This window comes from Macaca fascicularis, chromosome 1, assembly GCF_037993035.2.
Source record: "Macaca fascicularis isolate 582-1 chromosome 1, T2T-MFA8v1.1".
Taxonomy (NCBI): domain Eukaryota; kingdom Metazoa; phylum Chordata; class Mammalia; order Primates; family Cercopithecidae; genus Macaca; species Macaca fascicularis.
In genome coordinates, this window is record NC_088375.1 from 13,963,756 (window position 1) to 13,990,792 (window position 27,037).

The 27,037-nt window shown below is 43.7% G+C and overlaps 1 protein-coding gene across 1 annotated transcript; it reads left to right on the plus strand.

The window, feature by feature from the left end:
* The first annotated feature begins 334 nt into the window (after positions 1-334).
* RBM34 (RNA binding motif protein 34) lies at positions 335-27,037 on the plus strand. The gene is made up of 11 exons (XM_005539749.5): positions 335-423; positions 530-704; positions 953-1,089; positions 6,461-6,692; positions 8,831-8,890; positions 13,203-13,246; positions 21,615-21,698; positions 21,849-21,912; positions 23,704-23,743; positions 24,007-24,125; positions 25,924-27,037. The coding sequence occupies exons 1-11, from the start codon at positions 386-388 to the stop codon at positions 26,197-26,199; spliced, it is 1,269 nt and encodes a 422-aa protein (XP_005539806.3). The 5' UTR covers positions 335-385; the 3' UTR covers positions 26,200-27,037.

A 27,037-nucleotide genomic window follows, 5' to 3' on the forward strand; every position in this document is an offset into this window, starting at 1 on the left:
TGTAAACACCCCACTGCGTTCACCCCCAACCTCATTTCTTGCCAACCCTCCCTCCTTTTCAACAAGTCAGTATTTTAGGTGTTTCTCCCTTGGCTTGGGTGGACACCCCGCTCCTAGCCTGGCTGATTCTTCACACTGCAGGCTTCAATCACTCCTAGAAGACGTCCTCCACTCCCAAAATGAGGCTTCTCTGAAACGGCAAGGACCACCAACCAAAGGAGACAAACCTGACGCCTCACCGAGCGCCTCCCACCGCGGCTTGGCGGCCTACTGCCGGGGGAGGAGGGGGCGTGGCCCGAGAGCGGAAGTGCCCGGAACCCGGAAGTGCGAGCTCGCGCGCCGCTGCCGTCTGGGAGTTCTCGGAGTAAGAATCGCCTTGGAAGGGATGAACAAACGGAAGAGAAAGAGAAGTGTCGAGGAGGGGTGAGTGGCGCGCGGCACGAGTAGCTGGGGAGGGATGTTGTACGTTCCCTCGTGCTGGCGAAGCGGTGATGCGTGGCGTGGCTGAGTTTCTGGCGTCCGTTTCTAGAGAGAACCCTGACGACGGCGTTCGCGGGAGTCCGCCGGGAGACTACAGGGTTGGACAGGTCGCCAGTAGCTTATGCCGCGGCGAGCACCATTCCAGAGGTGGCACCGGTCGGCTGGCGGCCCTCTTCAGTTCTCTGGAGCCCCAGATTCAACCCGTGTACGTGCCTGTGCCTAAAGTAAGTCACTGGGCTTTCTTCCCGAATAGCTGGTTAAAACCACTTATATATGAAACAGGCTTCTTACCTACCGCGTGAAGCGCGATTTCTAAAGGGGGCACACAGGATTCATTGTAAGTTACCTTTCATGACTCTTACATACCAGTGAGAGAGAAGAGATGCTCATTTAGAAAGACCACTAAATTATGGCTTAGGGTCAGAATTCTAAAAGGATGGGGTCTCAAATATAACTTCAAACTTTTAAAAAGGAAACCATCAAAAAAAGGAAACGGAATGAGGAGGAAGAAAGTACATCCCAGATTGAAAGACCACTTTTGCAAGAACCTGCAAAAAAAGTGAAAGCGAAGAAGAAACACACTAACGCAGAGAAAAAGTTGGCAAACAGGTTGGTAAAATTCTCTTATTTGATGTTAAAGAAATTAGGTGATAAAGAAATTAACATTCCTATACCTGCAATATTCGTCTTAGTTTTCTCATTTCATATTTTTACTTTTCAAAACTTTTATTATGGAAAATCCAGTACATATAGAAAAGTTGAAAAGGCTAAGAAACCCCATGTACTCAGCATCAGCAAATTAATACTTGGCCAACCCTTTTGTATTTTTACCCCACTCATATACCCCCTCATTATTTGTTTTTGTTTGTTTGTTTTGAGATGGAATCTTGATGCCATGCCCAGGCTGGAGTAGAGTGCATTGATATCAGCTCACTGCAACCTCCCCTTCCCAGGTTCAAGCGATTCTCCTGCCTCTGCCCGAATAGCTGGGACTACAGGTGTGCGCCGCCATGCCCGGCTAATTTTTGTATTTTTAGTCGAGACAGGGTTTCACCATGTTGGCCAGGCAGGTGTCGAACTCCTGACCTCAAGCGGTCTGCCTGCCTAGGCCTCCCAAAGTGTTGGAATTACAGGTGTGAGCCACCGTGCCCAGCCACCCCCTTGTTATTTGGAAGCAAAAGGAAAACTTATGTTTCATCTATAAATATTTCAGCATGTATATAAAAGAGTTTGGTTTGCTTTTTTTTTTTTTTTTTTTGAGACAGAGTTTTGCTCTTTTTGCTCAGGCTGGAATGCAGTGACCTGATCTCAGCTCACTGCAACCTCGGCCTCCCGGATTTAAGTGATTCTCCTGCTTCAGGTCTCCTGAGGATCTGGGATTACAAGCGCCACCCTGCCCGGTTAATTTTTTTTGTATTTTTAGGAGAGACAGAGTTTCATCATGTTGGCCAGGTTGGTCTTGAACTCCTGACCTCAGGTGATCCACCTGTCTTGGCCTCCCAAAATGCAGGGATTACAGGCATGAGCCACTGCGCGGCCTGGTTTACTGTTGTCTGGTTGGTTTTGTTTTGTTTTGTTTTGTTTTTGAGATGGAGTCTCACTCTGTCACCCAGGCTGGAGTGCAGTGGTGCAATCTCGGCTCACTGCAACCGCTGCCTCCCGGGTTCAAGTGATTCTTCTGCCTCAGCCTCCTGAGCAGCTGGGACTATGGGCGTGCGCCACCACACCCAGCTAAATTTTGTATTCTTACTAGAGACGGGGTGTCACCATATTGACCAGTCTGGTCTTGAACTCTTGACCTCATGATCCACCTGCCTCAGACTCCCAAGGTGCTGGGATTACATACGTGAGCCACCGCACAAGTATGTAATTTAAGAATACGTTTGGTGTTCTTAAATTTATTCTTTACCCTCATTAACATTTTTTTTTTTTTGAGACAAGGTCTGGCTCTGTCACCCAGGTTGGAGTGCAGTGGTGCGATTGTCGCAACCTCTGCCTCGTAGACTCAATCCAGCCGCCCACCTCAGCCTCCTGAGTCGCTTAGACTATAGGCATGCACCACCATGCCCAGCTAATTTTTGTATTTTTTGTAGAGACAGGATTTTGCCATGTCGCCCAGGCTGGTCGCAAACTCCTGGACTCAAGTGATCCAGGCAGCATTTTTTTTTTTTTTTTTTTTTTAGTTAGAAAAATAGAGACAGGGTCTCGCTATGTTACCCAGGCTAGTCCTGAACTCCTGGGATCAAACCATCCTCCTACCTCCGCCTCCCAAAGTGCTAGGATTACAGGCATGACCCACCATGCCCGGCCAGCATAATGTTGTTTAACAGTGTATTTGAATCATGATCCAAATAGTGATCCCATCACATGTACCTAGGTAACAGTCTTCATTCCTCTCTTCTTTGTCACTCTCCTCAAACCCCTTATTTCCTTTTCCCTTTTCTCCTTTCAACTGAAGACCTTTTTACCAGTTCTGGAGCTATTAATCACTAATAGTTGGGAACTGCTATTTTTGTCCTCCTATTTAAACTTAATGTATCTGTACACAGCCTTATTTCTTCCCCTCTTTCTTAGGTGTCTTCCCTCTTGTCCAATATTAACTCAACCACCTGGTTGCTGTGTGTACCGTGTATGTTCTTCTGCCTTTTTAGGGACTGTGCCGTCAGATCCATCCACATTCCCCTCTTTCCCTTGTCACTCTTTTTGTTGTTGTTGTTGTTTTTGTTTTGAGATGGAGTTTCGCTGTTGTCGCCCAGGCTGGAGAGCATAGTGCAATTTTGGCTCATTGCAACCTCCGCCTCCAGGTTCAAGCGATTCTCCTGCCTCAGCCTCCTGAGTAGCTGGGATTACAGGCACCCACCACCACACCCAGCTAATTTTTGTGTTTTTTCAGTAGAGATGGGGTTTCACATGTTGACCAGGCTGGCCTCGAACTCCTGACCTCAGGTGATCCCCCAGCCTCAGCCTCCCAAAGTGCTGGGATTACAGGCGTGAGCCACCATGCCCGGCCCGGCCCTTATCCCTCTTTCTACTATATAGATGTGGTCAAGATTCTAATCTTTAAAAAGGACATTCCCCCCAACCACCAAAAAAAAAAACCCTTATAATTGCATGTCTCTGTTTGCTGCCATTCCCACAGTCCTTCCCTTCAGTCTAGCTTTTAGGAAAAGTAGTCTGTTCTTTACTTTCTCTCTTTTCTTGACTCTGTTCACCCTTCCACGCACTGCATTCTGATGGTGGCGGGTTTTATTCTGTGTCCTGACTGTGCCACTGAAGCTGTGCTCACTGAGGCCACCCTGACCTCTCTGACATATGTAATGGGCAGTGCAGCTTTTGTCTTATGAGTCCTCTGTTACCCTTCACGTAGCTGCTTTTCTTGTTGAAGCTGCTGGATTCTGTGAGAGAAATCTCTTCTGATTGTCCTCTTGGCCAATTCTTTCTTGGGGTTATTGTGGTATCTTTTCCTCTGACTACTCTTTAAATGTGCATTTCCCTCAGGGGTCTCATTCTTGGTCATGTTCTTGTGACCCTTTGTCACCCTTTGTTGGGGGCAGTATCTCTTGTGCCCACCGTGATCTCTCTCCTGATCTCCAGACATGTGTGTTTGTTTGCCTCCTGGCATTTGCACCTCTTTTTCCCTATGTACCTTCAGGTAAGAATGCTCCACTGGGAGCTCATCATTCTCATCAGACCTGTTCCTTGGCATGAGTGCTACCACTAGCCTTCTAGTTGCCTGAGTTAGTGGCCTGAGAGTCATCCTGTCTTCTTTCCTCTCCTTGCTTAGCTAATCAGTTGCCAAGTCCTGATGATGCTGTTTTTTAATTATCTCTTTAATCTGCCTTTTCCTCTTCACCTCCTTCCCTGCTCTGGTCAGTCTGATCAGTCTTCTCAGATACTGTTGTAACCATATCCTTACTAGTCTCCCTTCTCCAACCTTATCCCCTTTCTAATTACCTTCCACTCTTCTGCCCAAATGATCTTTTTTAGATGCTCTCAGTCTTCAGTGTCTCCTCATCTTCAATAGGATAAAATCTAAGCACTTTTGTGCAACACTGAAGGTCCCTCCTGACCTAGTTCCCACCTCACTGTACTGTCTCATTTCCTTTCACTCCTGCTAGGCACTTTATATACTGTAGCGAGCAAAACACTAGACATGGACCCTGTCCTCAAGGGAGGAGTAATGACAGTCAGCTTTTATTGGACTGTGTGCCAGACACTGATTTCCTCTTCTGAGAAGCCTTTCTTGTTTTTGTGTGCATACCATGTATCATAGCTGTTACCATTTTATTGTGAACTTGGTCTGTCTTTTCACTAGACTACTGGAGGCCTTTGATTGTTTCTTTATCTTTGTATCCTCAGAGCCTAGAACTGAGTAGGAACCTGGTAAGTATTTGCTGATAAGTGAGTCATTTTTATGATTCTTACTGGCTCTTCTCTTCCCTCACTCCTTAATATCCTTTAGTTCTCCTTTCAGATTGATGCTCAGACCTTGCTTATCCATATCCAGCAATACTTTATATTGTATTTACCATTTCACAATTTACTTTTGGTAAGAGTCCTTTAAATATTACAGAAGTATGAGAAGTAGGGAATCTGGTTTTTCCTATTGGCCATGTTGCTTGTACAGAGCAAGTACTCTGCTGCCATATTAACCTTTTTAGAGTCTCAGGGAGTGTGATAGTGCCCCTAAAGGTCTAGAGTAGAAAATGAAATTAGGCATTGATAGAGTGTAAACTAAATCTCCAAGAGCTTTAAGTGAATCAGCTTCTGTTTAGATGAACTTGCTGCTGCTGTTGCCTGGCAGATTTAACGTGTTCAAAAATTGAGCTTCACTTATTCTTGCCTGCAGTGGTTCATGCCTGTAACCCTAGCACTTTGGGAGGCTGAGGTGGGCGAATGGCTTGAGCTCAGGAGTTCAAGACCAGCCTGGGCAACATAGCAAAACCCTGTCTCTACAAAAGAAATATAAAAGGAAACCGGGCGTGGTAGCTCATCCCTGTAATCACAGCACTTTGGGAGGCCGAGGCACGCGGATCAAGAGGTCAGGAGTTTGAGACCAGCCTGGCCAACACAGTGAAACCCCGTCTCTACTTAGAAAAAAATTAGCTGGGCGTGGTGGCGGGCGCCTATAATCCCAGCTACTTGGGAGGCTGAGGAGAATTGTTGTGAACCAGGGAGGCGGAGGTTGCAGTGAGCTGAGATTGCACCACTATACTCCAGTCTGGGTGACAGAGCTAGACTCTGTCTCAGAAATATGTGTATATGTATTTGTGTATATGTAAAAAGGCTCACACCTTTAGTCCCAGCACTTTGGGAGGCTGAGGTGGGCAGATCACTTGAGGTCAGAAGTTCAAGACCAGCCTGGCCAACATGATGAAACCCTGTCTCTACTAAAAATAAAAAAATTAGCCGGGCGTGATGGCGAGCACCTGTAATCCCAGCTACTTGGGAGGCTGAGGCAGGAGAATCACTTGAACCTGAGAGGCAGAGGTTGCAGTGAGCCGAAATTGCACTATTGCACTCCAGCCTGAGTGACAGAGCAAAACTCCATCTCAAAAAAAACAAAAAAAATGTAGCCAGGTGTGGTGGCATGCGCCTGTGGTCCCAGTTACTTGGAATGCTGAGGTGGGAGGATTGCCTGAGCCTGGGAGGTCGACGCTGCAGTGAGCTGTGATTACGCTGCTACATTCCAGCCTGGGTGACAGAGCGAGACCCTGTCTCCAAAAAAAAAAAAAAAAAAAAAGAGCTTAACTTTTTCTAACTCTTGAGTTAAATCATTTTTTTTCTAAAGATACTAGTCAGTTTCTAGATAAAGCTGCTTTAAAAATTTTGATATATTTGTGAGTGGTAAATCTAGGAAAATTCAGAAGACATTGGAAAATATTTCTAAATGAGAAGGTAGGGCTGTGCTTTGTCAAATACTAAATCTACCTGGTATGACTCTTACTGCTTATTTTGTTTTATTTTTTGCCTTAAAAAGGGAAAGTGCTCTAGCGAGTGCTGATTTAGAAGAAGAAATTCACCAGAAACAAGGGCAGAAAAGGAAAAATTCTCAACCTGGTGTTAAAGTAGCAGATAGAAAAATACTTGATGATGTAGATGACACAGTTATCAGTCAAAGAAAGAAAATTCAAATCAACGAAGAAGAAGAGAGATTAAAGAACGAGAGAACTGTATTTGTTGGGAATTTGCCTGTTACATGTAATAAGAAGGTAAGTTTGTGTATAGTAAAATTTCAGAGAAGTTAATAACTTTGTTCTTCCTGTGTTGAATAAGCATTGAATAATAAGTCATGGATATAACTTCATTGTAAATTATTACATAAATCATCCTAATATAAATGGATTTCAATATCCACCCCCTCCTTTTCATTCCTGCAGTCCCTGCCCTAATTCAGGCTTTTGCAGATTATATTTGAATACTGCAGTGACATCCTGCCTGGTTTCTTTCTTTCAGCCTTATCTCCTGTTATGTGCCACTAGAATATAAGCTCCATGTGTTTAAAGATGTTTTTCTTTTTTCTTTTCTTTTTCAAGATAGGTTGTCACTGTCACCTAGGCTGGAGTGTAGTGGCATGATCATTGCTCACTGCAGCCTCAAATTCCTGAACTCAAGTGATCTTACTGCCTCAGCCTCCTGAGAAGCTGGGACTACAGGCACATGCCACCACGTCTGGCTACTTTTTGTTTTTGTGGCCGTGGCTACTTTTTGTTTTTGTGGAGACAGGTTCTCGCTATGTTGCCCAGGCTGGTCTCAAACTCCTGGGCTCAAGCGATCTGCCCACCTTAACCTCCCAAGGTGCTGGGACTTCAGGCATGAGCCACTGGGCCTGATCCTCTTTTTTCATCATTCTGTCTCTCTTTTTTTTTTTTTTTTTGAGGCAGTCTCGCTCCGTCTCCCAGGCTGGAGTGCAGTGGCGTGATCTCGACTTACTGCAAGCTCCGCCTCCCGGGTTCACACCCTTCTCCTGCCTCAGCCTCCTGAGTAGCTGGGACTACAGGTGCCTGCCACCACGCCTGGCTAATTTTTTGTATTTTTAGTGGAGATGGGGTTTCACTGTGCTAGCCAGTATAGTCTCGATCTCCTGACCTCGTGATCCGCCTGCCTCAGCCTCCCAAAGTGCTGGAATTACAGGCGTGAGCCACCGTGCTCAGCCTCATTCTGTCTCTTGACACCTGAAATGGTGCCTTGTGCATAGTAAATATGTGTTGTTTAAAGAATGACGATGTCCTGTGTTTCTTCCATTGTGTGAGGATCGCTGAAGCAAAACCTGCCCTTTGTTTCTGCATGTTCATGTGATAGTAACTGTTGCAATCCTTAGCTCAGCATCCTGCTCATATTTTGAAGGACAATTTAAACTCTACTTCATTAAAAACAGTAGAAAAACCTTTTTGAGACCAGGCGTGGTGTCCCACACCTGTAATCCCAGCACTCTGGAAGGCCAAGGCGGGCGGATCCCCAGAGGTCGGGAGTTCCAGACCAGCCTGGCCAACATGGTGAAACCCTTCTCTACTAAAAGTTCAAAAAATTAGCTGGATGTGGTGACACATGCCTGTAATCACAGCTATTTGGAGACTGAGGAAGGAGAATTGCTTGAACCCGGGAGGAGGAGGTTGCAGAAGCCAAGAGTGTGCCACTGTACTCCAGCCTGTGTAACAGAGTGAGTGAGACTCCGTCTCAAAAAAAATGTTTATTCCTGGTTTAAACCAATGTGAAAACATGAGAGAATCTATGGAAAGTATAAGTCTATCCTTAATTTACATGCGATAAAGGTTATAAAAGATTGAAAGAAAAGCATTATACATCCAATGGATACTAATAGGAGCTTGAATTATGTTTTTGGTTTTTTTTTTGAGACAGAATCTCACAAGTTTCAGTAAAATTTTTTTGTTCATCCAACTGAATAGTCACCTACTTTTCCTGAAATGTTCTTAAAACCTGGCAGTAGGCCAGGTGTGGTGGCTCATGCCTGTAATCCCAGCACTTCGTGAGGCTGAGGTGGTTGGATCACTTGAGGTCAGGAGTTCGGGACCAAACTGGCTAACATGGCGAAACCCCGTCTCTACTAAAAATACAAAAATTAGTTGAGCATGATGGCGGGCGCCTGTAATCCCAGCTACTTGGGAGGCTGAGGCAGGAGAATCGCTTGAAGCTGCGGGGGCGGAGGTTGCAGTGAGCCGAGATCATACCACTGCACTGTAGCCTGGGTGAGAGTGCAAGGCTCTGTCTCAAAAAAAAAAAAAATACCTGGCAGTAAGGATTATCGGACAATTTTTCTTAATTCCCTTTTATAGCACTTATTTGATATTCTGAGGGTGAGCTAATGTGTATGTGTTTCTTTTCATTTTAGAAGCTGAAATCGTTTTTTAAAGAGTATGGACAAATAGAATCTGTACGATTTCGTTCTCTGGTATGTTTCATTCCCCCATAAAATTACATAATACTAAAATGTGTTGCATTTAAATCAGATTAACTTCTTGCTATTAGTGATATGGTGGAACACTTTAACCTTTTGAATCAATAGGTTCAAATTTAACCCAAGAAAAGAGTTGCTCTTATTATCTACTGCTGACTCTTGAACTATTTAATGTAGTGAGTTTACTTAATAAAATGATACTCTTGCTATGAAAGCCTGCAATATACTTTGTAGGGTGGATGGGTGAGTTATTTACTGTGTCAACAGAATAGGCTGAAAAGTTAATACTGGTTATCGTTGCTGGAATCCTAGGCATTCTCTTCTTATGTCTCATCATATGCATTTAGTATGGGAGGTGGGTGTGATTGCTGCAAACAGTCCTTGTTCTCTGAGCACAGACAGATCAAGTGTTTAAGTCAATTTAATATTAAAACTTTTTATAGAAGTGAGTTGGATTTTACCAGCTCAGCACTCTGGACCAGTTATAGCCACATTCTTTAGAGCAGGAAATAAGTATCATTTATATTTGGTTTTCCCATACATGATTTTTTTTTTTTAAACTGCATAGGCATAGTTGACGTACCATAGTGTACGTTTTTGGACACTGTTGCATAATTAATGTATATTAGAATATAGGAAATGTTTATTCTGTTTTTGTTTTTTGTTTGTTTGTTTGTTTGTTTTTTTGAGACAGAGTCTTACTCTGTGTCACCCAGGCTGAAGTTCAGTGGTGGGATCTCAGCTCACTGCACCCTTCGCCTCCTGGGTTCAAGTAGTTCTCATGCCTCAGCCTCCCAGGGATCTGGGATTATAGGCGTGGGCTACCACGCCCGGCTAATTTTTGTGTTTTTAGTGAGACAGGGTTTCACCATGTTATCCAGGCTGGTCTCAAACTCCTGACCTCAGGTAATTTGCCTGCCTCATCCTCCCAAAGTGCTGGGATTACAGGCATGAGCCCCTGTGCCCAGCCTTTTTCATGTTTCTAATTGCTCTTTCTCATGTGATTAGAGTTTCTCAACCTCCATACAGTTGACATTTTGGAGTGGATAATTCTTTGTTGTTGGAGGCTGCCCTTTGTATTATAGGATGTTTAGTAACATACATGGTCTTTACCCACTAGATGCTGGTAGCGCCCCCTGCACCTCAGTGTAACAATGGAAAATATCTTCAGGAATTGCCAAATGTTGGAGGAGGCACAACTGCCCACTTCTATAGAAGTAGACATTACCCAAAGTTTTGACAGTGCCCATAATTTCTGTCAGGGTGTCTATTTCCCACTCTTATCACATATCTTTTGTCTGCCCTTCTGAGTTCCATTTCCCCGTATTAGACCTTTGGCTAATGCATTGTTTGTGGGTGTCTTGTCATACCCTGATTTCAGTATATCTGCTTACTTCCATCCATTCTCACCCCAACCCTATGCTGCCTACTGATTTTTCTGTGGTATTTAGTGGCACCCAGGCTGCAGGTTTTGTGGTTGCCTTTGACTCTGCATTGGCTCACCCATGCTAGTGTTTGCCATTCCTGTCCGTTTTTCAACTGTGATTTCTTCCTAATATGAGTCATTCCTTTCTTTTTCCCTTGTCCTACCTAAGTTATCATTACCTCCTGTCAGAATAGTTGGAGAGGCCTATTATAGTTCCTACCTTCGGTCTTCCTCTAATTTGTCCAACAAAACACTGTCAACTCAGTCTTCCTGAAGCTCTTCTTCCCGGAACCCTTGCTGCTTTCCCTGCCTTGCATTAATGAAACGCCCTTCCCCCCGGCCCCCTCTCTGTCCCCCACCAGCCGCCACACACACACCCCTCACTGGGCCTGCTGTTGCCTTCTCCCCTTTGGGGAGCCTGCCTTGATTCTCCCCAGTCTCTAGGCTACCAGTGTGTCCCTGCTATGCATTTTACTGCACCTATCCCTCATTATAGTACTTAGTACACTCTACTGAAATTGTTATTTGCCGCCTCCACCACACTGTAAGCTGTGATTACAAATACTCTGTTTGTCTTTCTTCTTGTTGGGTTACCAGCACCTGTACATTGTGTTAATTATTCTCACTGTCAGTGAAATACATCCTTAATTCTTAGCCTGACAGTTCTCCAGTGTGGCCCCGCCCATCCTGTGTTCCTCTACACATGGGTTTTCTCTCCTTTGTCCCTTTGCTGGTCTATTTGTTTTGCCTGGAATCCTTCCTTAAGGTACCTTTTTTGCCTATGAAAGTATTTTTCAGTATGCGGCTAAGATGTCCCTTCTTCAAAGCTTTTCTGATACTTTATATCATTAAATGATGTTTTTTCCTCCTCATTATTCTTGTACTTTATTGCCTTATGTTATACTTATTTATTAATATCTTCAATGGCAGGTGTAGGCCGGGTGCAGTGGCTGATGCCTGTAACCCAGCATTTTGGGAAGCCAAGGCAGATCACTTGAGTTCAGAAGTTCGAGACCAGCCTGGCCAACATGGCAAAACCCCGTTTCTACTAAAAATACAAAAACTAGCCGGGCATGGTGGCGGGGGCCTGTAATCCCAGATATTTGGGAGGCTGAAGTGGGAGAATCGCTTGAACCTGGGAGGCGGAGGTTGTAGTGAGCCAAGATTGTGCCACTGCACTCCAGCCTGGGCGACAAAGTGAGATTCTGTTTCAAACACAAACAAAAAAATACAAAACCAAACAAATAATGGGATATAGACCCTGTACAGAAGGCACCCAATAAATGTGTTTTGATGATGTCATTCACATGTTGATTATTCATTTAGACATTTCTACATCTTGACTGTTTTTTTGAGGTTTGAGAGTTTGACTATATTAGCAGTTTTAGTAAGATAAACTGCAAATAGAAGAAATAGTTAAAATTTCTTGGTTTTACTATGTAAACTATCAGGTTACTGAGAAAGAAAATAGGTTTTCCAGAAAAGATTTATAATAACTGCCCTACATGGCATTTACGTTCTACATGCTCCTAGATTGTGAACTTGCAGGATTGGTATCTTTTCACCTTGATCTTCTCAGTACCTGGTTGCATCTGGCATGTCGTCGACAGCTGTAGTTGTTGACGTGTATTTCTGCCTCTTCCGTGAAGTTTTCCTTACCTACCCCATCCACTCTTAAAGGAGACTATATGTGACTGAAAATAAAGTGAACCTGAATATAAAGGGGATTCCCATACCTGCACAATGAAAGACACCATGCATTTTTTTGCCTGTTAAAATATATAAACTCTTAGAGATACAGGTGATATGTCTTTTTATGTTATTCATCAGTTTAGTTAGACATATTTAAAAATTAATTCTAATTTTTAGAATTATAACACGATAAAATGTTACTTTATAAACCTTTCTTTTTCCTTAACATTTTTCTTTCTTTTTTTTTTTCGAGACAGAGTCTTGCTCTGTCGCCTAGGCTGGAGTGCAGTGGCGCAATCTCGGCTCACTGCAAGCTCCGCCTCCCAGGTTCACGCCATTCTTCTGCCTCAGCCTCCTGAGTAGCTGGAACTACAGGCGCCCGCCACCTCTCCCGGCTAATTTTTTGTATTTTTAGTAGAAATGGGATTTCACCGTGTTAGCCAGGATGGTCTCAATCTCCTGACCTCATGATCCACCCGCCTCGGCCTCCCAAAGTGCTGGGATTACAGGCATGAGCCACCCGTACCCGGCCTTTTCCTTACATTTTTCATGTGTCTTTCATCGTCGGTGTCTCTTCCTGGTGTCCTCCCTGTTGGAGTCATCTGATGCAATTTGAGAGCCCAGAATCTTAACTTCTGTCTGGGTTTTTGAGCCTTTTAAATCTGAGCATGATGGTTTCGTTGGAAAAGCTTATCCTAAGCCACAAGCTTCATTTCATATAGCATTAGGATGATTGGCCAGGCACAGTGACTCATGCTTGTAATCCTAGCACTTTGGGTGGCCGAGGCGGGTGGATCATGAGGTCAGGAGATCGAGACTATCCTGGCTAACATGGTGAAAGCCCATCTCTACTAAAAATACTAAAAATTAGCCGGGCGTGGTGGTGGGCACCTGTAGTCCCAGCTACTCGGGAGGGTGAGGCAGGAGAATGGTGTGAACTCAAGAGGCAGAACTTGCAATGAGCCGAGATCATGCCACTGCACTCCAGTCTGAGCGACAGTGTGAGACTCCGTCTCAAAAAAACAGAAAAAAAGAAATACATTAGGATGATTGTTTTTGATTTGTTTATTTCCCTGGGATGTTTTTGATCACAGTGTACTGGAGTTGGATATTTAGACTTCACTTAAAATATTAATTTGAGGTAATATTTCAAATACTGTCTTTAATACTTTTTCTTTCTCTTAAAAGATTCCAGCAGAGGGAACTCTATCCAAAAAGCTGGCAGCAATAAAGTAAGTCTATAATTAGAGGAAGGGAATCACCTTAAACTTTCTTCCTTTGTGGCTAAAAAGTGAGACCATTTCTTAACAATTTCATATATTTTATTAATATAGTTGGATAATAGAGGATGCTTGACTATTTGCTTCTGTATTTTAGAGCCTTTAAATTTGTCACATGTTTTTCTTTAAGCCATAATGTAAATTATAGAGTCGTAGAAAATATTACTGGAAATTGAGCCATGGAAATTTTATGAATGTTTTTAGTGTTGGAAGCGACTGTAAAGCTTCATGCCTGAATTTTCTCATACGGATTACAAATGCCTTATTTCCTGTGTTTTTCCAGAGAGAATTCACGTTTGCTTGTGCTGGTCACCTGGGTATACTGCCAGCCGGTGACCACTTGACATTCTCTGTCTGAGGGTTTTGGACCATCCTGGTAATGGCTTGTTTCCAGTGCTCGGGATTTTTTTGTTTCCCACTCAGTGCCAAGAATGAAACATACAAGTCTCCTTGTTCGCCCTTCCTTATGGAAGGCTTATTTTTCACTTACCTTCAGCTTTATGCTGGTTTCCTATTAGTCTCATATCTTGGGTGTTTTTCTGTATTAATGGTACGTGAAATGATGAAGTTTATGATCAGAGATTTCTTTATATTAGATAAAATATAATGTACTTTAGAAACATTTCTGGCAATCCTGTTCTATCAAACTTTTGTATGACAACAGTCCCTTTGGACATCTTGGTGACTCCATTTCAATGTTCAGTCTTCATTTGGAGTTATTTCGCCAACCAGGTCTTTGCCAGTTTTTCCTCATAACCATCACAGCGCCAGGTGTATAGTTAAGATTTGATGAATGTATAGGTTCCCACAGTGTTTGCGGAGGTAACCAAAGATGCAGATCCTGCTAGATACCAGGCATTGTTCAGTGCTGTGGATACTAAAAGCTTTAGTAAGATACAACCCTTCTTTTTGAGTCATACTTTTATTTCTGTATGAGGTTGAAACCCAGGAGCCTAAATTTGAACAGAAACAGAGGTTCTGATAGGTGTATGTACAAGTACTACTAAGGAGTTTAGCGGGATATGTTAGAAAATTGGAATTTTCACACCATACCGTCAGCTTCTCCTCCAGCCCCATCTCATTCTTTGTTTGTTTGTTTTGTTTTGTTTTGTTTTAACATACAAGCTCTTGCTCTGTCACCCAGACTGGAGTGCAGTGGCAAGATCTTGGCTCACTGTAGCCTTAAACTTTTGGGCTCAAGTGATGCTCCCATCTCAGCATCCCCAGTAGCTGGGACTACAGATGTGCACACCACCCTGGCTATTTTATTTTATTTTATTTATTTGTTTTATTTTATTTTAATTTTAATTTTTATTTAATTTATTTAATTTATTTTATTTTATTTTATTATTTTATTTTATTTTATGACACAGAGTCTCACTATGTTTTTCAGGCTAGTCTTGAACCCCTGGCTTCAAGCAATCCTTCTGTCTCAGCCTTCTAAAGCAGTGGGATTGCGAGCATGAGCCACTGCCTTTTTGTTGTTGTTTTTAATTCTAAATGTAATGATGGCTGGATGTGGTGGCTCACAACTGTAATCCCAGCACTTTGGGAGGCCGAGGTGGGCGGATCACGTGAGGCCAGGAGTTTGAGACCAGCCTAGCCAACATGGCAAAACACTGTCCCTACTAAAAATAGAAAAATTAGCAGGGTGTGGTGGCTCATGCCTGTAGTCCCAGCTACTTGGGAGGCTGAGGCATGAGAATTACTTGAACCCAGGAGACGAAGGTTGCAGTGAGCCCAGATTGTGCCATTGCACTCCACCCTTGGCAACAGAGCGAGACTCTGTCTCAAAATAAATAAATAAAAAAAATTTAATTATATACCTTTTCTCTAGTCAACCAATTCCCTACCCTAGGCAAGTGTTTTTAGTTTCTTATGTAAGCTTCTACAGATATCTTAGCATTTAAAAACTGATACGCATACATGTTCTTTCCACATAAAACATTTTAACTCACTGGTATTCAACATATACACTACTCCACACTTTCCCTTTTCTACTTGGTACAACTTGGAGATCTGTTTATATTGGTGTGAAAGTGATTATTTTTATAGCATTTTTTAAAAACGCCCTTTTTCTTAGAGTATTCTGTAGGTGTACCTTAATTTATTTTATCAAATCTCCCACTGATGGACGTAAAGTTTTTTCCCAGTCTCATGGCCATTACAAATAATGCTAGAGGCCGGGTGCGGTGGCTCATGCCTGTAATCTCAGCACTGTTAGAGGCCAAGGCAGGCAGATCACTTGAGCCCAGCACCTCCCTGGGCAAAATGGCAAAACCCCATCTCTACAAAAAATTAACTGGGCATGATGCTGTGCACTGTAGTCCCAGCTACTTGGGAATCAGATGAAGGAATACCTGAGCTCAGGACGTGGAGCTGTGATTGCGCCACTGGCACTCCAGCCTGGGTGACAGAGTGAGACCCTGTCTTCAAAAAATAAAATAAAATAAATAACCTTGCTGTAATATTTTAGCTGGTCATGGAGGCACGACTCTGTAGTCCCAGCTACTTAGGAAGCTGACGTGGGATGATGACTTGAGCCCAGGAGCTTGAGGCTGCAGTGAACTGTGATCACACCACTGCACTGTAGCCTGAGCAACAAGCAAGACCCGCTCTCTCAAAACAAAACAGATAATGTCGGAGTAAATGAGTGACCTTGTACTCAGGTAATTTTGTACATGAGCTAACTTATATGTAGGATAAAATTCTAGCAGTGGCATTGCTCAGTCAGAAGGGCATTTGCATTCATAATTTTGACTGCTGTCTCGTAGAGATTGCAACCTATTTATGTTCCCACATCTTTACCAACAGTAACGTTTTTTACTTTACAAAAACGGTATGTTGGCCAGGGAAGATGGCTCGTGCCTGTAATCCCAGCACCTTTGGGATGCTGAGGTGGGTGGATTGCTTGAACCTAGGAGTTTGAGACCAGCCTGGGCAACATGGCGAGACCCCATCTCTACAAATAAATACAAAAATTAGCTGGGCAAGGTGGTGCACGCCTGTAGTCCAGCTACTCTGGGGGCTGAGGTGGGAGGATCACTTGAGCCCAGAGGGTGGAGGCTGCAATGAACCATGATTGCACTACTACCCTCCAGCCTGGATGACAGAGTGAGACCCTATCTCAAAAAAAAAAAGTACGTTTTTGAGCTTTGTGATTGTTGGAAACCTGATAGTTGAGTGTGGTATTTCTAATTTGAATTTCTCTTATGAGTGAGCATCTTGTCATGTAATTTAAGAGTCATTTGTGCTTTGTTTTATTTGAATTACTAATCTTACTGATCTGTGGGATGTTCATGAAATCAGCCTTTTGTGACATGAATTGTAAATATTTTTTCTCTATTTGTCATTTGCTATTTATTTATTTAATTTATTTTTTGAGACGGAGTTTTGCTTTTGTTGCCCAGGCTGAAGTGCAATGGTACGATCTCAGCTCACTGCAACCTCTGGTTCCCTGGTTCAAGTGATTCTCCTGCTTCAGCCTCCTGAGTAGCTGGGATTACAGGCATGTGCCACTACGCCTGGCTAATTTTGTATTTTTAGTAGAGACGGGGCTTCCCCATGTTGGTCAGGCTGGTCGCGAACTCGCGACCTCAGGTTATCTGCCCCCCTCAGCCTCCGGAAGTGCTGGGATTACAGGCATGAGCCACCGTGCCCGGCCCTTTTTTTATTTTTAAGAGTTAGAGTCTTGCTTTGTTCTCCAGCAGGAGTGCAGTGACTCAATCATAGTCCACTATAGCCTGGAATTTCCTTTGCTCAAGTAATCATTCTGCCTCAGCCTCCCGAGTAGCTGGGACTACAGGTGCACACCACCACACCCCAGCTCGTTGGCTTTTTGACTTGGCTTATGGGAAATTTTGCCATGTAAAACTTTTTTCCTTTTTCTTATAGCCAAAATGTTTAAAACTTTTTTTTTTTTTTTTTGGTTTATTAAGGCTACTTCCAGTAAACTACACATATATGACATGTACAGTTTTATGATTTTAACATATGTAGGCAGTCTTGAAATCACTGCCATAGTCCCAATACTGAACGCTTTATCTCCTTGAGTTTCTTCCTAACCTTCTGCAATATGTCCCTCCACCTCTGTCCTCAGGTAGCCACTCACTTGCTTTCTGTCTCTATGTGTTAGTTTGCCTTTTCCAGAATTTTATGTAAGTAGAGTCATCATACAGGGTGTACTCTTGTCTAACTTGCTCAGCATAATGATTTTGAGGTTTTTTTTTTTGTGGGGGAGGGTTGGTGGAGGGGAACAGTATCTTGTGCTGTTGCCCAGGCTGGAGTCCAGTGGCGGATTATGGCTCATGGTAGCCTTGATCACCTGGGCTCAAGCAGTCCTCCTGCCTCAGCCTCCTAAATACCTGGGACTACAGGTGCTCACCACCACACCCGGCTGATATTTTTAAGTTTTTAGTAGAGCCAAGGTATCACTATTGCCCCGACTGGTCCTGAACTCCTGAGCTCAAGCAGCTCTCCTGCCTTTGCCTCCCAAAGTGTTGCAATTATAGGCTTGAGCCACCGTGCCCGTCTGAGATTTGTTCTTATTATTGCAATGCATTGGTAATTAATTCGTTTTTATTGCTCAGTAGTATTCCATTGTATGACAGTACCATTTGTTTGTGTATTCACCTGTTTATTGTGTTGTGTTGTATTGTATTTATTGTGATGTATCATATTGTATTGTGATGGAGTCTTGCTCTGTCGCCCAGGCTGGAGTGAGTGGCACCATCTTGGCTAACTTCAACCTCCACCTCCCAGGTTCAAGTGATTTTCATGCCTCAGCCTCCCGAGCAGCTGGGATTACAGACACATATCCACCATGCCCGGCTAATTTTTTCATACTTTTAGTTGAGATGAGGTTTTGCCATGTTGGTCAGGCTGGTCTAAAACTCCTGACCTCAGGTGATCTGTCCACCTCGGACTGCCAAAGTGCTGGGATTATAGGCGTGAGCCACCGCACCCGGCCCCATTCACCAGTTTATGAACATTCAGGTTATTTCAGCCTTTGGCTGTTATACATAAAAATGCTAAAAAGATTTGGGTACGGATCATTTCTCTTGAGAAACTGCCTGGTGGGATTGCCGGATCTTATGGTATATTTTAACTTTCTAAGAAACTGCAAAATTGTTTTCCAAAGTGCTTGTACCATTTCACATTCCTACCAGCTATAGATGAGAATGTCAGTTACTTCACATCCTCACCAGCACTTGGCATCGTCATTTAATTTTAGCCATTCTAAAGGTTTGCCAACCACAGTGACTACAGATGTTAAGCATCTTATGTGCTGACTATTTGTATCTATTCTTTGGTGAAATGTTGGTACAAAAATTTTGCCCATTTTTTAGTGACCTTTAAATTATTTTTATACAATTGTAAGGAGTTATTTATATATTGTAGATATAACACCTTTTCCTGCTATGTGTGTTTCAGATATTTTGCTCCAGTTTGTGGCTGGCTTTTTTAGAAGTGTCTCTCTCTGTCGCTAGGCTGGAGTGCAGTGGTGCGATCCCAGCTCACTGCAACCTCCGCCTCCTGGGTTCAAGTGATTCTCCTGCCTCAGCCTCCCAAGTAGCTGGGATTACAAGCGTGTGCCACCACACCTGGCGAATTTTTGTATTTTTAGTAGAGACTGGGTTTCACCATGTTGGCCAGGCTGGTTTCGAACTCCTGACCTCAGATGATCCACCCACCTCAGCCTCCCAAAGTGCTAGGATTACAAGCATGAGCCACCGCACCCGCCCAGAGGTGTCTCTTAGAGATTGAAAGTTGTAGGTTTTATCAAAGATCTCATTTAGAGAGTGCTGTTGTTGGCCAGGCACAGTGGCTCACACCTGTAATTCATTACTTTGGGAGGCCAAGGCTGGCGAATCACCTGAGGTCAGGATTTCAAGACCAGCTTGGCCAGTATGGTGAAACCCTGTCTCTACTAAAAATACAAAAATTCGCCGGGTGTGGTGGCAGGCATCTGTAATCCCAGCTACTCGGGAGGCTGAGGCAGGAGAATCGCTTGAACCCGGGAGTTAGAGGTTGCAGTGAGCCGAGATCGTGCCATTGCCCTCGAGCCTGGACTACAAGAGTGAAACTCCATCTCAAAATAAAGAGTGCTGTTGTTTGTCATTTGCTTGGTAGTCTGGTGGGAGTGGGCACAGCAGGGTCTCTGCTGTCTTGTCTTAGTGTTTCTGTGTCTCAGGAGTGCACCTGATCAGGGCATTTTTCCTGGGGCAGCCAAGCTGTGCCAGATGCCTTGTGCCTTTAGTGGGGATTGCGCAGAGGATGTTTCCCACCTCTCCCCTGGTAGCTGGACTCCTCCCTTCTTCCGGCTGTAGGGGTCTTCTCTGTGCCCTGGAGTGACAGGGTTTGCTATCCCTCCCCTAGCAGCTTAGCCTTCTCCTCCATCAAGAGAAGAATCCAGGTGGGGCTTTGTGCCTTTCCCACACTTTGGCCATTCCGTCCTCCAGGCCTGCAGCACCCATGGCTGCGATGTCGGCCTTTCCCACAGAGTGGAGGTCATTGGGGCAGATCCTGAGGATGGGTGCACACTCCTGCGTCAGCAGCCTCCAGGACTTCTGTTTCAGGCCCAGCCCACACTGAACTCTAGTGTTTTAGTGAGATCATGGTGGTTTCCTGCTTGTCTGATGTCCAGCATTTTGCCCCTGTGCTCAGCCGTCATAGAGCCAGTAGAGCCAGTGCTTCCTCTGTCTCTCGTTGGAGGGAGCAGGCGTGTCCTTAGCTTCTAGCTGCTGGCTTTCCCCAAGACTTCAGCTCTCTGATGGCTGCAACAGAAGTTATGATGCTGTGGGTTATCTGGTTTCTTCTTAACTGGTAAGGGCAGGAGTGATGCACTTTCTGGCTTTTGACATTCTAGGTGGAAGTGGAACTCCAGCATTTGTTCCTGGGGGTGCACTAGGATGTGTTGGATTTGGATGTTGTCAGCAGCTGTGTGTTGTGTGAAAGAGCAGGGCTCTAGAGTCAGCTAGACTTGGTTTCAGTCCTAGGCCAGCCACTTGTTGCCGTTTCATCACAGTCACGTACCTCTTTCAGTCTCAGCTTCCTTACTCATAAAATCAGAAAAAAAAACACCTGTTGGAGTTGTGAGATTAAATGAAATACATTAAATATCTAACTGAGTGTCTGGTATATATTAGGCATTCAGTAAATCACAGCTGGTTTAATCAATACAAAAGCATTAGTGTAGTATATTATTACAGAATGCCATGAGTCATGTCAAGCACTGTTTTCCAGTTCCGTTCTTGATGATACTCATTTGTGTAGTAGCGTTTTTGTTACTTCAAAACAGTAGGTTGATGTCTTCAGGGAAAGATCTGTGTTCATTACTAGGTCCTTTTTGCTAACTCCTCACAACCAAATTATATCACCGTTTTGCAAACCTAGTGACTCAATGAGTTTAGGCATTTGGTAACACCAGCTGCAGTCATTGACACAGGGTAAAAACCAGTCATAACATGACTCTCTGGAAAGAACACAACACCCACCAACAGTCGTGACAAAGGGGTCACATCTGAGTCTGATCCAGCCTTTGGATGCAGCTGCCAGTTTACAAGAAGTATAGAGGACAAAGGTTTGTGTTGAACTACTTGATGAGCTTGCAGTCACAAAATCCAGGCTGGGGGGAGTTCTGCAGGCCAAACAGTGAGATCCAGAGATCCAGAGAAAGTTCTGTAAATTAAACAAGATTCAAAAGACATATCAGGTCAAAAGAATAGACAAGATCAAAGTATGATGTCTAAGACACTTGGCTGATAAAACCACAAAGATGTGCAGGGAAGTAGTTCCTATAAAAATGGGAATGGTGGTTGCCTTTGGAGGGAAGGAGGGGCTGCAACTGGAAAGGGCCACAGGGAGGCTTCTGAGTGGGCTACAAGGCACATTGAGCTGTTAATTCGCTCAGCTATACGTGGTTTGTGCACTCTTCTATATGGGTGTTTTACAGTAAAGAGGAAAACTCACGTCTCACAACTGTTCGTGTGTTACATACGGACTGCAGCTAAGATGTTAGTTTTCAGTTCTTGTATGGTTCTCAGGGATTCATATACATGGTCCATCTGTTTTCTCATGGTTATGACTCTTAAGAAAGTGTGGGTTGTGTCTCCATCAATATCTTTAAGTTGTGTGTTATTTTTTGAGTTATTACTAAATATTTATTCAAAGAGATGAAATTTCCACCCAGGAATTCTTGTCATGTGTGTTGATTAAGAGTTGAAAACAAACTGGATTTTTTCTAGTGACTTTGAGGCTAACAAACTTTACCTTGTCTCTCTTTTCTTTCTTTCTTTTTTTTTTTTTTTTTTTGGTGTAGACGTAAAATTCATCCTGATCAGAAAAATATTAATGCCTATGTTGTGTTTAAGGAAGAGAGTGCTGCCACACAGGCGTTGAAAAGGTAATTTTATCCCTTAGGTTTGAACAGAATAATTGTCGTATAAGTATGTGTGAGTACTTTGTTTATTCTTTGGTTTCACTTTAGCATAGATGTTTTAGTAATTGAGTACTCATTTTTAACAACCATTTTCCCTTTGTATTTATAACATAGAAATGGGGCCCAAATTGCAGATGGATTTCGTATTAGAGTTGATCTCGCATCTGAGACCTCATCTGTAAGTAGTACTTGATTTGTTTAAAGAACGAAAGCTTTGTAGAGAGAAATCTTTCCTTCCAGGCTTTTCCTGGAAGGGGACTGGAATCAGCAATGTGAGGGAAGCACAGAAGGAAACAGCCTATGTCCTCTGTGATTACAGAGTTGATGGCAAGAGAGGCACAAGGACCGAGGTCAACATTCCCTTCAAAAACGTAGTCCTGGCTGGGCACAGTGGCTCATGCCTGTAATCCTAACATTTTGGGAGGCCAAGGCGGGAGGATTACTTGAGCCCAGGAGTTAGAGCAGCCTGAGCAATGTAGCAAGACCCTGCCTTTACAAAAAAAAAATTAGTCAAGTGTATGATGCATGCTGATAGTCCCAGCTACTCAGAAGGCTGAGGTGGGAGGATCACCTGAGCCCAGAAGTTTGAGGCTGCAGTGAGCTGTGATCATGCCACTGCATTCCAGCCTGGGCAACAGAGGGTGACCCTGTTTCTTAAAAAGAAACAAAAACATAGTCCTCTTCAAATAATCATAATTAGGTCAGTAGGTACATTAGACATCATCTGGTCTAACACTTTATAGACCAAGGTCTAGAAAGTTCAGTTATTCATTAGACAGTTTTTAGTACATACTCTGTCAGAGATACAGTTCTAAGACATAGTCTCAACTTCCTAGGAGCTGACAGTATATGTTAGAAAGGGTCGGAGTGACAGGTCATGTCACTTGTATAAGTACTGTCGTCAGTGCACAGGATGATTTGTCAGCTCAGGATTGGGACACTTGACTTGGGGATATGCCAGGAAGAAGGGACAAGGCAAGTTTCCAGGGGAATAAATTTCATGATAGTCTTGAAAGATGAGGAGATAGAACTTACCCTGTGGAGAAGCAGGGGTAAAAAAAGAAAGAAGAGAAGGCTTATGTAGACCAAAAGTGTTGTAAAGGCTGAGGGCTATGTCTGGGCAGAAAAACACAGTATAAATGGTGAGGACAGAAAATAATTCACTCAGGAGATGGCAAGAGCTTGATACAATTATTAGATGGGTGAGGTGTGTAAGAGTTGCTGTTGGACAAATAGGTAGAGGCCAAATCATGAAGACCTTGTTGACTGTGCTTCACGCAGAGGAGTCTGGATTTTGTTCAGGAGCTATTCTAAAAATTTAAACTCAGAGTGACATGACCAGATTTGGACTTGAAAAAGGTGCCTAGAAATGAACGAAGGACACTTAGTTCAGCCACGGAAACATAGAGTGCATTTCTGTCGATATCAAAGCAACTTAGTGGGGAAACGACAACGACCCGGATGAAAGCCCTGGCTTGACCTGGGGACCCAGTACAGGGTCAACAAACTATGGTAGAGAGCTAAGTCTACCTGCTGCTTTTTTCTTGTTAATAAAGTTTTCTTTTGACACACAGCCACAACTATTCATTTGTGTACTATCCATGGGCTGTTCTCAAGGTATAATGGCAGAGTTGAGTAGTTGCAACAGATTCCACATGGCCTGCAAAGCCTATATTTGCTATCTGGCCCTTCACAGAGAAAATTTGCATGTGCCCAGTGTAGCAGGCTGTTCCTGATCACTCCATGTGTCAGTGCCAGCTGTGGACAAAAAGCCACTCCCTTCCTCTGGTACCCACACACAGTCCAGTAGGGAAGACAGAAGAAACAGAATCGAAGAACAGAATGTGTGGCTAAATTAGGAGACTGGTGACCTGTCAGATATGGGGGGAAGGAGAGAGAGCGAGGATTTTCAATGACTTCCATTTTCTGGTCTAATGAGTGATTTTTATTAACTGTCTTTTTGTTTCAGAGAGACAAGAGATCGGTTTTTGTGGGGAATCTCCCTTATAGTAAGTTTGTTTAAACAAAGTACGGTTAATGTTACTAAATAAATAACAAGGAAATAAGAACTGAGTAGTAATTTAATGTTTTGATTTAAGACTAATTTTAAAGCACGCAACGTGTTTGCCATGGCAGCACATGTACTAAAAAGTATGCAATATAATGACTTATTATCATGGGGCCATGCTTAACTAGCTGTATTATTAAACATCTCCATGTTTCTGAGGAGCTCCCAACTCTTTACTTCCATTTTGGTTGAATTTGTTTTCAGAAGTTGCAGAATCTGCCGTTGAGAAGCACTTTCTGGACTGTGGAAGTGTCATGGCCGTGAGGATTGTGAGAGACCAAGTGACAGGCATCGGCAAAGGGTTTGGCTATGTCCTCTTTGAGGTATGGGAGACTAATGCATTGTCACTGTCCTTCGAAGTGCCCTGGGAGGCATTGATACTACTACGTGTCATCATTGAGAGATAACTTTCACTTCCATTCTCAAATTCCATCTTAAGAAAACTGGGCTGGGTGCAGTGACTCAACGCCTGTAATCCCAGCACTTTGGGAGGCCGAGATGGGTGAATCTCTTGAGCTCAGGAGTTCGAGACCAGCCTGGCCCACATGGTAAAACCTCGTTTGTACTAAAAGTACAAAAATTATCCAGGTGTGGTGGCGGGCACCTATAATCCCAGCTACTCAGGAGGCTGAGGCAGGAGACTCACTTGAACCTGGGAGGTGGAGGTTGCAGTGAGCCGAGAATGTTCCATTTTTCTGCAGCCTGGGCCACAGAGCAAGACTCCATCTCAAGGGGGGAAAAAAGATACAAAAAAGTAAAAAATTAGCCAGATGTGGTGGCTCATACCTGTAATCCCAGCTACTTGGGAGGCCAAGGCAGGAAAATCACTTAAACCTGGGAGGCAGAGGTTTCAGTGAGCCAAGATCACACCACTGCACTCCAGCCTGGGCGACAGAGCAAGACTCCATTTCAAAAAAAAAAAAAAAAAACCGGCAATGCGCGGAGGGTTGTGCCTGTAATCCCAGCACTTTGGGAGGCCAAGGCTGGTGGATCACCTGAGGTCGGAAATTCGAGACCAGCCTGACCAAGGTGAATAAACCCCATCTCTACTAAAAATACAAAATTAGCTGGGCGTGGTGGCACATTCCTATAATCCCAGCTACTTGGGAGGCTGAGGCAGGAGAATTGCTTGAACCCGGGAGACAGAGTTTCTTGTGTGCTGAGATCGCTCCATTGCACTCCAGCCTGGGCAACACGAGTAAATCTCCGTCTCAAAAAAAAAAAAAGAAAACTGAATTTATAACCTGCCATAATATATTGCTACAACTGCACCTATCCAAAATATGTCCCAGTTCTTTCTTCATACTAATTAAATGTTTTAGATCCTGGATATTAGAAGGACTAAATCACTGAATCTTCTCTACCTTCTGTATGATAGAGTAAATAATTGACATTAAGGTATAAGAAAGTTTTATTCTTTGTACAAAATTAGTTATATTTAGTTCACTAATTTTTAACCAGTGTTTCATGCCCGACAATATTAAGGAGTAAAAGAATATCCAGGCTGGGCATATTGACTTGTGACTGTCATCCCAGCACTTTGGAGGGCTGAGGCGCAAGGATTAAGGTGAGGACTTCAAGTTCAGCCTGGGCAACATAGGTAGACGCCGACTCAACAAAAAAAATATAGAAGTAAGGCCGGGTGCAGTGGCTCACACCTGTAATCCCACCACTTTAGGCCGCCAGCGGAGGTAGATTGCTTGAGCCCAGGAGTTCAAGACTAGCCCGGGCAACATGGCAAAATCCCGCCTCTACAAAAAAATACAAAAATCAGCTGGGCGTGGTGGTGCATGCCTATAGTACCAGTTACTTGAGGGACTGAGGCAGGAGGATCACCTGAGTCTTGGGAGGTCAAGGCTGCAGTGAGCCACCCAATCTAGATGGCAGAGTGAGACCCTGTCTTAAAATAAGAAAGAAAAATTAAAAACTAAAAATCTAGCTGGTCATGGTGGCCAGTGCCTGGGGGCCTATCAGGAGGCTGATACACCTGGGATTGGTTGGGGCTTATCTGTGCAAGCTCAAAAGTCGTTCTCGAATCTGTTAAAGTGACACTTTCACTAGTTTCTTTGCAGATGGGTTTCTGGTAGAAATTAATGTATTGTGTTTTCTTTTGATTTGCAGAATACAGATTCTGTTCATCTTGCTCTGAAATTAAATAATTCTGAACTCATGGGGAGAAAACTCAGAGTCATGCGTTCTGTTAATAAAGAAAAATTAAAACAACAAAATTCAAATCCACGATTGAAGAATATTGGTAAACCTAAGCAGGGACTTAATTTTACTTCCAAAGCTGCAGAAGAACATTCTAAAAGCTTATTTATTGGAGAAAAAGCTGTTCTTAAAACGAAGAAGAAAGGACAGAAGAAAAGTGGATGCCCTAAGAAACAGAGAAAATAGAAATAACAACCAGGAACTGCTTTTTCTTTTCCTGCTGAGTACTGCTAATAAAAGTGCAGTTATCTGCTGATAGCATTGTCTGCTAATCATGTGTTGAGTTTTACACTTTTTTTTTTTTTTTTTGAGACGGAGTCTTGCTTTGTCACCCAGGCTAGAGTGCAGTGGCCGGATCTCAGCTCACTGCAAGCTCCGCCTCCCAGGTTCACGCCATTCTCCTGGCTCAGCCTCCCGCGTAGCTGGGACTACAGGCGCCCGCCACCTCGCCCGGCTAGTTTTTTGTATGTTTTAGTAGAGACGGCGTTTCACCATGTTAGCCAGGATGGTCTCGATCTCCTGACCTCGTGATCCGCCTGTCTCGGCCTCCCAAAGTGCTGGGATTACAGGCTTGAGCCACTGCGCCCGGCCTAGTTTTACACTTTTTTGTGGATGGTATATGTGAAATGTGGAGACTTCCACATTCTCAGTTTATTCACATTGTAATACTACTTTTGAAAGTTTTTTGTTTTTTGAGATGGAGTTTGGCTCTTGTCTCCCAGGCTGGAGTGCAGTGGCGTGATCTCAGCTCACTGCAACCTCTGCCTTCCGGGTTCAGGCACTTCTCCTGCCTCAGCCTCCCGAGTAGCTGGGATTACAGGCGCCTGCTGCCATGCCTGGCTAATTGTTTGTATTTTTAGTAGAGACGGGGTTTCACCATATTGGCCAGGCTGGTCTCGAACTCCTGACCTCAGGTGATCCGCCTGCCTCGGCCTCCCAAAGTGCTGGGATTACAGGCATGAGCCGCCGCACCCACGCCTCCTTTCTCTTTCTTTTGCCTATTAAATCTTTGCTCTTAACGTTA

Excerpts from the sequence above, each read along its gene's own strand:
- RBM34 (XM_005539749.5), top strand. The coding sequence starts at position 386 with ATGAACAAACGGAAGAGAAAGAGAAGTGTCGAGGAGGG. Across the intron at positions 6,693-8,830 it reads CTGTTACATGTAATAAGAAG|AAGCTGAAATCGTTTTTTAA; the intron begins GTAAGTTTGTGT and ends TTTTCATTTTAG. Across the intron at positions 23,744-24,006 it reads TGTGGGGAATCTCCCTTATA|AAGTTGCAGAATCTGCCGTT; the intron begins GTAAGTTTGTTT and ends ATTTGTTTTCAG.